General features: G+C 43.7%; 1 protein-coding gene across 2 annotated transcripts in view; it reads left to right on the top strand.

Moving 5' to 3' along the window:
- The window catches only part of LOC110503602 (G protein-coupled receptor 4-like), a 30,522-nt gene extending 17,376 nt beyond the window's left edge, over positions 1 to 13,146 (top strand). For both annotated transcript variants that reach the window (XM_021582017.3, XM_021582018.3), the window contains one exon: positions 10,959 to 13,146. In XM_021582017.3, coding sequence (XP_021437692.3) covers positions 11,457 to 12,602 — 1,146 coding nt within the window. In that variant the 5' untranslated portion in view covers positions 10,959 to 11,456 and the 3' untranslated portion in view covers positions 12,603 to 13,146. The remainder of the gene's footprint in view (positions 1 to 10,958) is intronic.
- Positions 13,147 to 14,862: the final 1,716 nt, after the last annotated feature.

The following is a 14,862-nucleotide window of genomic DNA, read 5'->3' as shown; positions in this document are numbered from 1 at the left end:
TACTGTGTTTATTGTTGTGCAGCTGATTCGATAACGCAGGGTCTTTCCCACCCGACCTCAGAGAGTTGACAGAGAGGGGTCCTCGCCGAGGCCATCAGGAGGCCTATGTGTTTACGCTCATTATTAAACTGGGACCAACTGGGCCGTCCAACTGGGACGACCTGTCCAAAACACAGACTTGTGAATGCCTGCGACACTGTCCAATTGGTAATGTCACTTGTCCAACTGGTTATGTTACAGGGAGGGAACAACCATCCTTACCATTGCTAATATTAAGTAATGTTGGGTCAGTATGGCGATGGTATAGATTGCTTATCCGCACTGATCTGGTGTGAGGTCGTCACTACTATTGAGGTAAGGAGTAGGAAAAACTGATCTCAGATCTGTGCTGAAGCATATATTACCTGGAGTGTATTTACTATGTCACTTGTCACTATGTCACTAAAGAATATATTCTTTAGAAGTTTATTACAATCTCAAAGTTTCCCTATGAAAATGTCATAGGCCAAAGGAATGTAAATCGATTATGAACTGTCTATTGTGGCCCTAGCTTCTCAATTGTCCGTTCGTCATAGGGTTCACCAAAAGGGTTACTTTTCTATCAGACAAGGAATAGTTTGAGTGGTTGCGGTGCGGCTTGGACAGCCGATAGAACCGTCTGAATGAGACTCACATCCTTGTGTTTCCTGTCCCAATCCAAGCAACACTGACAATTTCTTCCGAGCTGGAAATAGATTAAAATTCTTATATTATTATATATATTATATTATAGTAAATGGTTTTCAGTTTTAACCGTGTCTGGCAGTTTTAAGTATTACATGCCGTTTGAATATTGGCCAGGGGACACGGCTAATTCAGTTGCACAAATGCACTTATTCATGTGCGGTAAAATGGCGACTGTCGTTGAATCTATAGAGCGAAAGTCACCATTATGAAACGTATGAAGGTTGGTCAAATAGATATAACTGTGAACAATAAATCACAGTTATCTGATATGTTTCAAAGAAATAACACACAGAGGTATGGAGGCTGCTGGTGCTTCAGCTGTGTGACTCCTGACTAACCTGAAGCTAATGGTCCACTGTTACGGATACAGGTGTCCTGTGTGTATTTGTTATCTCTCCTTCTGCCCTAGTCACAGGTAGCAGTCATCAGTCGCCAATCTGAAGACACTGCTCCTTTTCCCTTACCCAATCACATCCCCTTTCTCTTGGTTTCAAAGAAACCCAATCAGTTGTTTCTGGAGCTATCGCTGTTTTGTTTTTGAGCCTACATCTCAAATTGTCTATTATCATCTTAGTAAGTATTGCTGTGGTGTATGGCTGTTTGTTTGTTTGTGGGAAAAGGGGATACCAAGCCAAGTTGCCCATGGGCATACATTACCCGTAGGAAAACTTTGTCTAAATACCCTAGTTAGAACTGGGCGGACCACCCACTGTGTCTTCCAACACTTTTGACATTAGTAGGCAGATTGCCTTGGTACCTTTGGTACCTTTGTTCAAAGAGTCAGAGGTTGACTCCTATTTTTGTGTTTTGAATTTAAAGCCATAGCATTGAAATGGCCTGAAGCCGTATGGTGCCTATTACTTCAGTGTAAATTAACTGGTAAAGCTCAAAAGGGTTTGTCAGCGCTACCTCTTGAAGACAGTTTGAATTATGAAGTGGTCAAAGCTACTGTTCTTCGCGCCTATGAGCTTGTTCCTGAGGCATACCGACAGATTTAGGTCTCATAGAAAGTATTCTACTCAGACTTATGTGGAATTTACTAGAGACCAGGGAAATGTGTTTGATAAATGGCATGCGGCTAGCATGGTAACTGATTTCAACTCTCTCCGGGAGTTAATCTTATTGGAAGAGTTTAAAAATTGCTTACCCGAACGCATTGTAGTTTACCTAAACGAACAGAAAGTATCCTCCCTGTCAGAAGCGTCTGTGTTGGCAGACGAGTTTGTGTTGACGCACAAGAGTGTTTGCGGATCATACTGAGAGTAGAGCCACTGAATTACCTACTTGTAGCCTTACTCGGTCAGCAGTACATCAAGCACGCCAGAAAAATGAGCGTCCCTGTTTCTATTGTCATAAGATGGGACATGTGATTAATGATTGCTTCCTGCTAAAACGCAAACAAGGAATGCCTCTTCGTGCCAAGCCGCCAACAGGTGTTGGGCTAATTCGTACAGTTGTGAGGTCTGAAACGAAACGGGTGCCTTAGGGTAAATGTATTTTGAAAGTCTCAGTCCCCGTTATGAGCCGTTCGTTTTTGAGTTGTGTGTTCCCTAACGAATGACGAAGCGTCTCAGTGTCCGGTTAAAATCCTTAGAGATACTGGTACGGCGCAGTCATTTATATTGTCTGATTGTTGCCCTTCCCTTCTCCGACAATACCTACTGTGGTTTCAGTGTGTTAGTTCAGGGTAATGAAATGGGTTTTGTCCCAGTGCCATTGCACTTTGTGAGTGTACACTCTGAGTTAATCAGTGGAATATTCAGAGTGGGGGTACATCCTATGTTGCCAGTAAAAAGTGTGACCTTTATAATGGGTAACGATATTGCTGGAGGAAAGGTAGTACCCGTATTGGAAGTATTGGATAAAAGTGACCGCTCTCTCTCCAATGAGCTGGCACAGAATTATCCACGTGTTCCCCGCTTGTGATGTCACTCGTGCTCAGGCACGACAAGTGGGTGACGTGATAGATTTGTCAAACACTGTTCTGTTCAAAGAGTTTGATCAAGAGGATGGGTTCTGTGCTACCTCTGGGAAGCTGATCCCCTCTGACAAACAGCACAGGGAAGAATCGAAGGATATTGAACTTATTGCTGATGCAATACAGTTACCAGTCACTCGTGAGCAGCTGATTGCTAACCAAAAGGTTGACAACAGACTTGCTAAATGTTTTTCTAGGGTTGTCTCATGGGAAGAGGTGCAGAAGAAATTGGTTTACTTCATTGATGGTAATCTCCTCATGCGTAAATGGACATCCCATGTTGACGCGGGCGGAGATTGGAATGCTGTTTACCAAATAGTGATTCCTACAGCCTTTCGACAAAATGTGTTATGCCTTGCTCATGATCACCGGTCATTTTGGAATCACCAAGACTTATGATCGGGTCCTTCGACATTTCTTTTGGCCAGGTTTAAAACAAGATGTGGCTCAGTTCTGTCAGACATACCACACATGTCAGATAACAGGAAAACCAAATCAGGTTATTCCTCCTGCTCCTCTTTGTCCAATACCTGTCATAGGTGAACCATTTGAACATGTGGTGGTTGATTGTGTTGGACCGTTACCGAAGACAAAATCGGGTAACCAGTTTTTGTTAACAGTTATGTGTATGGCAACAAGATACCCCGAGGCCATTCCTCTGCTAAGGATTACAGCTCCGGTAGTGAGTAAAGCCTTAATGAAATTCTTCACAACATTTGGTTTACCTAAGGTGGTACACACTGATCAGGGTACCAATTTCCTATCAAAACTCTTCAAGCAGGTGTTATAATCCTTGTCAATTATGCACTGTGTCAAGTGCATATCACCCAGAGTCTCAGGGTGCGCTTGAACGTTGGCATCAGACACTGAAGTCTCTGCTACGTAAATATTGTTTGGAATCTGAGAAAGATTGGGATGAGGGAGTTCCTCTAATTTTGTTTGCTGCTCGTGAAACTGTACAGGAGTCCCTAGGGTTCAACCCGGCTGAACTAGTGGTTAGTCACACAGTGAGAGGACCAATGAAAGTCCTTAAAGAACAGTTTTTGTCGAGTTGTGTGCTGGAGATGAGAATGTGTTGGACTACGTTAGTCACTTTCGTGAGCGCCTACACCTACACATCATTGGGTTTACTTGATAGCTACCTACACAAATAGCTAGCTAGAACAAAGTGTTAATAAGATATTCATTTAAAAAGATTAAAAGCAATACAAATAAGTTATCCAGTAGGCATCTAGTAGCATGTGCTCTCGCAAAGGAAGCTCTGTCTTCCTCACAGAGGAGTATGAAAAGATACTATGATAAACAGGCTGTTTCTCGTCCACTACAGCCAGGTGACCAAGTTCTGGTGTTATTGCATGTTCCAGGGTCTTCACTGTCAGATTGTTTCTCTGGTCCTTATATAATTGAAAATAAATTAAGTGAAACTGATTATGTGCTTCAAACTCCTGATAGAAAATGCCAATCTCGTGTGTGCCACATTAACATGTTGAAAGCATACCACACCTGAGCCATCACCCAGTTAGTTCAAAAACAGCAGCAGGTACTGCTGTCTCCTCTGCTTCTGCTGCTATGATAGTGGGCTGTCATATTAATGATGTTGATGGAGATGGATTAGAGTTGCGCAATACTCAGCAGCAGTGCGTTAGATTGCCCAACTCAGGAATGCTGCTGTCTCTCTCTCTCTCTCTCTCTCTCTCTCTGGTTCATTTAACAGACGGACAGGCCGACAATATTGTGAGGCTACTACACAGTTTTCCATGTCTCTTTAATGACGTTCCTACTCGCACAAATGTGTTGGACTGTATCGACACTGTTGTTGCTGCTACTTATGTAACTAAGTTAGACCTCTTAAAAGGTTACTGGCTTGTTCCGTTAACCTCACGAGCTTCTGATATTTCTGCCTTTGTAAACCCAGACAACTTCCTGCAATACTCTGTCATGGCTTTTGGGATGCGGTATGCACCAGCCACTTTCCAACGACTGGTTAACTCCGTATTAGCTGGCGTTCCCAATTGTAGTGCCTACCTTGATGATCTAGTGATTTATTAGTCTGAGTGGTCAGATCATGTTAACTCTCTAAGGGTAGTATGTGAGCGTTTAGCAGCTGCTTCTCTAACCCTGAACTTGGCAAAATGCGAGTTTGGGAAGGCCTGGTTACCTACCTCGGCAAAGAGGTCGGCCATCGACAGGTTGGCAAGGTCTTGGCTATAACTGCATTCCGCACACCTACCACCAGACAAGAGCTACGCTGCTTTTTAGGGATGGTTGGCTACTGCCGTAGTTTCTGTAAATATTTCTCTGCGGTAACTGCTCTATTGACCGATTTGCTCAGTCCGGCTAGATCATTTGAGTGGTCCCCTGATTGTCAGGTAGCTTTTGATACTGCTAAAGCACTCTTATGTAATACCCCTGTACTTGCTGCTCTGGATTTTGAACGACCGTTCAAACTTGAGGTAGATGCTAGTGCCAGAGGTGCTGGTGCTGTTCTACTGCAGCAGGACAAGAGTGGAGTGAATCATCCTGTTTGTTATTTTTCTCGAAAGTTTAACAAATGTCAGGCTAACTATGCAACCATCGAACAAGAAGCTCTAGCTTTGTTGTTAGCTCTGCAATACTTTGAAGTATATATTGGTTCCAGTGTCCTACCAGTGATAGTATATACTGATCATAACCCCTTAGTGTTTCTCCACCGGATGTACAACCAGAACCAGCGCCTTATGCGTTGGGCGCTTATTGTACAGAATTATAATTTGGAGATCCACCACAAAAAGGGTTCTGAAAATGTCTTGGCAGATGCTTTGTCTCGTGTTTAAAAATGTATGATTTTTGTATGTCTCGTTAGGCTGCCTTTGCTTGTTGAACTTGTTAGTATTCGTTGTAAATTCTTTGGTCGCAATCCTTATCGGGTTGCTCTTTTAAGGATGGGAGTGTTACGGATACAGGTATCCTGTGTGTTTGTTTTCTCTCCTTCTGCCCTAGTCACAGGTGGCAGTCACCAAACTGAAGTCGCACCTGCTCCTTTTCCATTTCCCCTGGTTTAAAAGAAACACAATCAGTTGTCGCTGGAGCTATCGCTCTTTTGTTTGAGCCTACATCTCATATTGTCCGTTATCATGTGAGTGTGTATTGCTGTGGTGTATGGCTGTTTGTTTGTTGGTGGGAAAAGGGGATACCATGCAAAGTCGCCCATGGGCATACATTACCCGTAGGAAAACTTTGTCTAAATACCCTAGTTAGTACTGAGCGGACCACCGACTGTATCTTATTGGTTAGTTAGCTAGCTGTTCTTTACCCAGTAAGACTGGCTTAGGGTTTTTTGGATGACTGATCCGTTCAGCTCAGACCCTTTTTCCCACACCCCATAACCGTGTGTTTGACAATAAACCTAAAGTGTTTGACGGTAGGTTTAGGTTGTCTGTGGATTTCTTTTAGTTCTCACAGTTCCTTTTCACTTTTGTGATTTGCATAAGATGTGTTACGGGTCTCGTTTCCCTCCCCCCCAGACTGCTGGGAGTAAGGGGTTTGTAACATCCACTAACCTACATTTAATAAAGAAACAAACTAAGGCCTATGTGTTTAGTAAGTTCAATGCTGTGCAAGCTCTGTTTTCATTGGCATAAGGATTAGTTCAACAAAGCTCACCAAATAATCTCAATAGACTGTATCCTAGTGTTTTTCCTGTGGCTATGTATATATCAAAATCACTAGTTCATGATGGTACAGTATAGAGTCTAATGGGTTAAGATTAAGAAGACCGCGTCTAGGTTCCTTTGTCCTGGATTTACTTGTGTTGTGTTATGCGTTGAATTGTTAGTCGTAGTACTTTTACTCCCAGTGTTTCATAGTCAAAGTGACTGTTTGGCTAACCGCCAGCTAGTTTCCGATTCTCCTGAACACACTGTCTTGTGTCTGAGTGAGCGCTTTCTCACTATGTTAGGTCCATCAGCTTTAGCTCATGGTTAAACCGCTAGACATCCAGAAATACTCACTGGGAAGTTCCTGTAATGTTAGAGCTCCTCGTTAGAGCACTTGTACTTAATCACGCTTTGAGACCTGTTATGCTGGTTCTATGGAAAAGTCTGGTCTATTATTCATTCATTATAGAGGGTGACCTACATGTGCCCCAATTACCAGGGTACAATGGCACAGACCAACAGCACTCTGGTGTGAGTTAGGACGTCATGATAACTTCTACACAAAGGTGGCGCCAAGATCGTGGTAGTTGCTCACAATGACTTTGTGAAATTAGTTAAGTTGGGATCCATCATTCATCAATGTTTTCAATTAGTTTCAGTTACCCACTGTATTATGGTATAAGGGCACACTCTCATGCAAACTATAGCTGAGTATACCCAGGGAAAGACATCCAACGTATATACCCCCATTGACAATGGAAATCTCTGAAACAAAAGTAAACAAAAGACCTACAGACCAAAATCAGTTGAACGGAAATGACATTTGTAGGAGTGAGAAAAAAGTGTGGGCTAAGCACATTTATGGGAGTGAAGGGTGAATGCATTGGGCGGGGGTGCTGGGCGCGACAGCCAAAGTGGTGGGCTTTGTGTGGTGGGGCTTCGATAATCCTAGCTGGCAGCTGATCAAACGCCACGCTTTGTTGCACAATGTGTTCCAGGTTAGCACAGGCTCCCCTAGTTCTCCCTGCTGCTCCCACTGGAATCTATAGGCTGTGTGGGCAACAATGTCAAGCCCTCACAAACCACTGGCTAGCATAACGTCCAAAATGGCACAGGTTTAGACAGGGCACAATTCCAAGAGTCATCCAGCCAGGCAGGCCTCTGGGCTCGACTGACCAGGTAGGAGGACACAGGACAAAACAAACACCCTTCGGATGAGTTATATTATACAGGCTGAGGCTTGTACGCCAAAGCAAACTGTTGGAAGACGTTGAACCTGATGAATGTTGTCAGTACGCCTACAACCTTCAAAAGACTAGCGCAGGTATGATGATATCATCAGTGTGGTCACTGAGCCATGAAGGAAGAGTTGTCAACACAGTCTAAGTACAGAAAATGAATATACCCAGGCAAATAATGTACAAATGTAAAATCACCAGGGTGAGCATTAATAGAAAGACCTGTGCATGATTAACTTCAAAGTCAACCCAATATCAAGCATGTTAAGTCCAGTTTGTCTCAGGGTCAGGTATAGATCACAACTACATTATCTTGTAGTTGACATTGCAGTGTTAAGATTCCTCCCTCGCATATGCAAACACTCTGAGATAGGCATCTGAAATTGACAGTAGGCACAAACCACATTCTTCAGTGTCAGTGTTAATTTTTTCCTGGGAAGAAACCAGATCCACATAAGCTTTAAATCTGTGAAAATGAAAATAACCCCAACAGCGCAGGCTGTAAAATCCCGCCGTCATAATATTAGTGCTGGCGCTGATGTATGCAAGTGTCATTAGACATTTCTGTGGATGAATTGAAGTCTACTTGCATTATCTTTCCTTACAGCATTACCCTAGCCTATCTCTGCTACTCAGCACCTCTCCACTGCTCCTCCCCGAGGTAGATAAATCAATAATCAGAGGGGAAATTCTTGACATCATTTTACAATGCAAGTATGACGGTTAGGGTGTAATCGCTATAAGCATGCTGTGTAATTCCACAAGAAAACCAACCATTTTTGTTTTGCCTATAATTGAATGGTGATAGGAAAATGACACCTTGATACAACACATAGTGGAATTACACCATGCTGTGCCCTGGATACACTAGAATTATGTTGAATTATTAACATGTCCTGTCCTTTACTTTTCCGTGCCCTAGTCATTAGGGGGTATTCCCAGGGATAAATGTACCTAGAACACACGGTCGTACTTGCAAACTGACGAGAACGATTTACATTATTGGTCTCTCGTCACCATGACTGTGTCATTTGTATCTGTCCTATTGTGGGTACTTACGGGAGCCGTAACGCTAACCACTTTTTATTATGGCTTGCTGACTACGTGTTTTGTGACCCTGTATATCAATAGGAGTGTTCCCGTTGAACTGTATTCAACAAGGTCACCATAAGAGTGGCCGTCCTTCCTTTCACTACAAAGACTAGCCTGGTATCTTTCGGGGCCTACTTCAGTAGTGAACTACTGTTCACTACTGAATATTATGCTACCGGTGATTGGTTTAGTTTCCAGAATTGGGACTAATTGAACCAATCATGACACGTGGATAAGACAGGGCTGTCCCTCGTGTCCATCTGTATTTCTTTTCAAGAAGGAGGAACTTGGAATGTGGCTGTGTTGAGTGCTGTGTTGTCAATAGAAAAGTACACTTTCGTATCAGGTATGTACAGTGGGGCAAAAAAGTATTTAGTCAGCCACCAATTGTGCAAGTTCTCCAACTTAAAAAGATGAGAGAGGCCTGTAACTTTCAACATAGGTACACTTCAACTATGACAGACAAAATGAGGGGAAAAAATCCAGAAAATCACATTGTAGGATTTTTAATTTATTTATTTGCAAATTATGGTGGAAAATAAGTATTTGGTCACCTACAAACAAGCATGATTTCTGGCTCTCACAGACCTGTAACTTCTTCTTTAAGAGGCTCCTCTGTCCTCCACTCGTTACCTGTAATAATGGCACCTGTTTGAATTTGTTATCAGTATAAAATACACCTGTCCACAACCTCAAACAGTCACACTCCAAACTCCACTATGGCCAAGACCAAAGAGCTGTCAAAGGACACCAGAAACAAAATTGTAGACCTACACCAGCCTGGGAAGACTGAATCTGCAATAGGTAAACAGCTTGGTTTGAAGAAATCAACTGTGGGAGCAATTATTAGGAAATGGAAGACATACAAGACCACTGATAATCTCCCTCGATCTGGGGCTCCACGCAAGATCTCACCCCGTGGTGTCAAAATGATCACAAGAACGGTGAGCAAAAATCCCAGATCCACACGGGGGGACCTAGTGAATGACCTGCAGAGAGTTGGGACCAAAGTAACAAAGCCTACCATCAGTAACACATTACGTCGCCAGGGACTCAAATCCTGCAGTGCAAGACGTGTCCCCCTGCTTAAGCCAGTACATGTCCAGGACCGTCTGAAGTTTGCTAGAGAGCATTTGGATGATCCAGAAGAAGATTGGGAGAATGTCATATGGTCAGATGAAACCAAAATAGAACTTTTTGGTAAAAACTCAACTCGTTGTGTTTGGAGGACAAAGAATGCTGAGTTGCATCCAAAGAACACCATACCTACTGTGAAGCATGGGGGTGGAAACATCATGCTTTGGGGCTGTTTTTCTGCAAAGGCACCAGGATGACTGATCTGTGTAAAGGAAAGAATGAATGGGGCCATGTATCGTGAGATTTTGAGTGAAAACCTCCTTCCACCAGCAAGGGCATTGAAGATGAAACGTGGCTGGGTCTTTCAGCATGACAATGATCCCAAACACACCGCAATGGGCAATGAAGGAGTGGTTTCGTAAGAAGTGTTTCAAGGTCCTGGAGTGGCCTAGCCAGTCTCCAGATCTCAACCCCATAGAAAATCTTTGGAGGGAGTTGATAGTCCGTGTTGCCCAGCAACAGCCCCAAAATATCACTGCTCTAGAGGAGATCTGCATGGAGGAATGGGCCAAAATACCAGCAACAGTGTGTGAAAACCTTGTGAAGATCTACAGAAAACGTTTGACCTATGTCATTGCCAACAAAGGGTATATAACAAAGTATTGAGATAAACTTTTGTTATTGACCAAATACTTATTTTTCACCATAATTTGCAAATAAATTCATTAAAAATCCCACAATGTGATTTTCTGGATTTTTTTTTCTCATTTTGTCTGTCATAGTTGAAGTGTACCTAGGATGACAATTACAGGCCGGTCTCATCTTTTTAAGTGGGAGAACTTGCACAATTGGTGGCTGCCTAAATACTTTTTTGCCCCACTGTAATTATATTATTGTGTAAAGCATACACTATGAGTAAAAACATACGAAACTGAGAAAGACCGGAATGACCTAAGAAATAATGGCTTGAAAACAACATGAAAACAAGCAGAGAGGTGAGGAGTATTGGAAGTTCAACGTTTAACTATATACCAAAAACAATAGGCAGCAGAAAGTTTATATAGAGTAACTTGAGAATTTAATGGATCTGACAATTCACTCCAAGTGCATAAACATGAACTCTATGTGAAAAACTGACTGGGTTGGAAAACTCAAACGAAGTGTGCCTTGCCAATTCCAATATCTCACACGCTCTCCTTTCTTCTGTTTCAGGTGGGCAGAGCCTGAGGCCTGAGTTAACAGATCGCCTGCTGCTGCTGTGTGCGTGGCACGGATCGTCAGTGACTCTCTTGGAGGAAGTGTGTGTGTTTGGCCTTTGAAGAGCTCTCATCCAGCACACAGTGGCCCGGTCCTCCCCCTTCACCCCATCATCCTCCCCACCCACCTCTCTACAGCTAGCGACAGACGCCGGACAATAGTCTCTCCAAGATTTATGAGGTCCTTGTGGTGGCCTGGCTCTTTGTCAATAAGAGGGGTTTTATTTCACCACTTTTTTTTTCTCTTGTCTTCTTCCTCTGAAAAAGGTGTGGGACCCAACTGTGAAATGGGAGACGGCTGTTTGACATGTGAAGCCCGCCTGGAGAAAATGTCTGCTTTCAGGCCTGGATATAAGGAATTACTCAACAAGAAGGAAACGTCACTGTACGGAATGTCGTTTTCCCTCTTCCCTTCTCATTAACAACAACATGTCGGATTGTCCTGACCCTGCAAATGCTTAGTGTCAAAATAACAATGCACCTACAGAATATGAGGACAATGTGCAACATTTCTTTCTGCAATGTGGACTCAAAGATTGACCAGTACTTCCAGCCTACGCTGTACATCATTGTCATCGTCCTGGGCCTGCCCACCAACTGCATGGCTCTTTGGGCGGCTTACTTGCAGGTGAAGCAGAAAAATGAGCTGGGCATCTACTTGATCAACCTCTCCGTGGCTGACCTCCTCTACATCGGCACCCTGCCCCTATGGATCGACTACTTCCTCCAGCACGACGACTGGATTCACGGCCAGAATTCCTGCAAGCTGTTTGGATTCATTTTCTACACCAACATCTACGTCAGCATCGCCTTCCTCTGCTGCATCTCCATCGACCGATACCTGGCCGTGGCCTACCCGCTCAAGTTCGCCAAGGTCCGGAGGGTCAAAACCGCCGTGCTGGTCAGTTCCGTGGTGTGGACCATCGAGATAGTGGCCAACTCTGCACCCCTCTTCCACGACGAGCTCTTCCAGGACCGTTTCAACCACACCTTCTGCTTCGAGAAGTACCCCATGCAAGACTGGGTGGCGGGCATGAACCTTTACCGGACCTTTCTGGGTTTCCTGGTTCCCTGGCTGCTCATGCTGGGTGCGTACCGGGGCATTCTGCGGGCGGTGCGTGGCAATGTGTCCACGGAGTGCCACGAGAAGGCCAAGATCAAGCGCCTGGCGCTGAGCCTAATCCTGATCGTATTGCTATGCTTCGGGCCATACCACGTGCTCCTGCTGTGTCGCAGCATCCTCTTCCTCCAGAAGCCCTGCGACTGTGGCGCAGAGGAGGACCTGTTTGCAGCCTACCATGTGGCACTGGCGCTCACCAGCCTGAACTGTGTGGCTGACCCCATCCTCTACTGTTTTGTTAACGAGGGCGCACGCCATGACGTCGGTCACGCGCTCACCACCCTGCTGGGGGTCTTCAAGCGGAACTCGCCCGCGCCAGCTGATGCACTGACAGCTGGCTCTGTCACCTTGGAGACACCACTGTCCACCAAGAAGCAGCTGGGCCTGTACAGCGAGGTCAAGGCCAGCACCTACAAGACAGAGCTGGTGGCCCTCAAAGAGGAGTGTCTTCAGATGACCATACTCGGTGTTAAGAAATGAACAGCCATCCTGATCCGCAATGGGCGGATATGAGAAAACACAAGACTATGTGGAAGTGGGGGATGATTCCGTTTATGTAGAATAGAACGAGGGGGAGATTTTAGAATTCTCATGTGAAATTTTTTATCAGTTTTGGGGATGACACCTCATTATGTACCTCAAATGGTAAACTGCGATTGAAATGTGTTTGATACAGATGAAAATAATCATATCATGATTGACCACGAGTACATTGTGACGACAGTAAGAAAGACCACACTAAGTTCAGTCGCATAGATGTGATGTGATGCAACGTGAAAGGATGTTTGCCATCAAACTGTGTCTTTCGCCACCTCGTCATCTATTGTAGGTATGTGTTCTGGGTGGGACAGAGTTATCTAACAATGGATTTGACATGTTTACATTTCTCTTTCAATGAGCCTCCAGATGCATTGTAACAGCTCCAAAAATCCTAAATGTGTTCTGTCAGCCGGAGAGTGAAGCACAATGCTACGTGTTTGTGTTCGACAATTTCACTGGGAAATAAATGAAGTGTATCATCGTTTCAACTGTGTTGTGTCTGCTGTAACGGTACATTGAACAAATATCATGTCAGGAAACCGAAGTCGGGGGTTCAACTGTATGGTTGAGGTGTTGCCGTAAAAGCATTAGTGTGTTGACCATGGGCCCGATAACAGTGTTGTGTCGCTGTCTTTCTTCAATGTTCATTGTCTTGCAGTTGGTGCCTATTTGAATAGATAGAAAAACAAACACTTAAGATTAATGTCCCCATCAACATTTCTTGTGTCTTGTCTGTCATATTTGGAAATCACACATAATGACATTCACACTGCAATACCATTCCCTGATGTGAGGATGATGGGTAATTCCACTGGCTGATGGGACTGTCACATTGTTGCATGCAGAGGGTGGGTGTTCTTGAGATGTCAGGGAGACATAACTCCTCCTAATGGTAACAGTACAGAGCGAGTTAAATAAAGGTGAAATAAAATACAAAGTAAAAGCGCCAGGTCCACGCTACATTGGCATTGGAAGAACTACATGATGTGTCTATTTAAAGTAAGCAGGGCAAGGCAGCTATCACCCTCATCACCACTGCTTACCTGCTAATGAGCCAGTGAGATTCCTAATCAGATGTGATCACAGCTCTGCCAGTCAAATGTTTCCCAGATCAGATTGAGGCCATCTGCAGCCTCTCACTCTGCCTCCATGGTTTTAATGGTTTTGCTCAATGACATGGAAATGATTAAGGTCAATAGTTCAAATACAATGGGTGTCTTATCTCCGAGAGGCAGGTTATGTTTTCATTGATATTAATGGGTTTAAAGTGAGCCTGGTGACCTACTTTGTTAAGTCAATATGGAAATGCGAATGAGTGTTTAAATTAGATTAAGCTATGTTTTAAAATGGATTTTGAATCACCTAATTGTGGAAAGTTCAGGAGGAGGTGTAAGCAAGTGACATACACTAGGTTTGTCTGGAGTCTGTACAAAATGTTATTTCTAAAGGAGCTCTTGTCACAAAAATACTCCGGGAACGAACGACCAGTAAAATATCCCAGCCTTAGACTATTCCATTCCACTGATGTTTGTTGTTGTTATTGGCGTAGGCCACTTAATCAGATGTAATAATGGCCATGCTGTAACCGAAACAGTCATTTCCTTATTATTACACTTGCGTAATCTTAGCATGACAAGCCCACCCCTTGCTTTAGTGAGCACCGCTGAGAATTGGCCGAACGAATCCCGCTGCATTGCTTTCAAATCATTTTACCACAAACAGGTCTCTCCAATGCCCCCTGCCAACCTACAGATAAAACACAAGATGCAGAAACTTCCACTGCTAATTAATTCATTGGCATCACAAACCCATGTTTATTCAGAATTTAAATCTCATTTGACATTTCCCACAAATCAAATCACTGGCTGGACACTGATACAAAATAAAACACAATCTACAGAGGCATTTCATTTGATTGATATCCTCAGTGGTAAGACAAGGTGTCAGTGTACCCCAGTTGTCCTATATCAATCAGAAATAACTAACACTGTGAATACTGATCTTTGTGTTACTACTGTATTTGGGATTGTCATGCATATGATAATTGGTATACTATATTACTCTCTGAGGAACCCAAGCTTGAAATTACTGTAAGATTTTACCCAAATGAACCCATTAATTTGTATGGTACAGTAGGACACACTGTCAGAGCAGCCTGGTCTCATAGACTAGTCATAACATAGCAAACGAAAATCCTGGC

The sequence above is a fragment of the Oncorhynchus mykiss genome, chromosome 24 (genome assembly GCF_057628025.1).
Source record: "Oncorhynchus mykiss isolate SJ-2025 chromosome 24, ASM5762802v1, whole genome shotgun sequence".
NCBI classification, from domain to species: Eukaryota; Metazoa; Chordata; class Actinopteri; order Salmoniformes; family Salmonidae; genus Oncorhynchus; species Oncorhynchus mykiss.
This window is presented reverse-complemented; position numbering and strand designations above follow the sequence as displayed.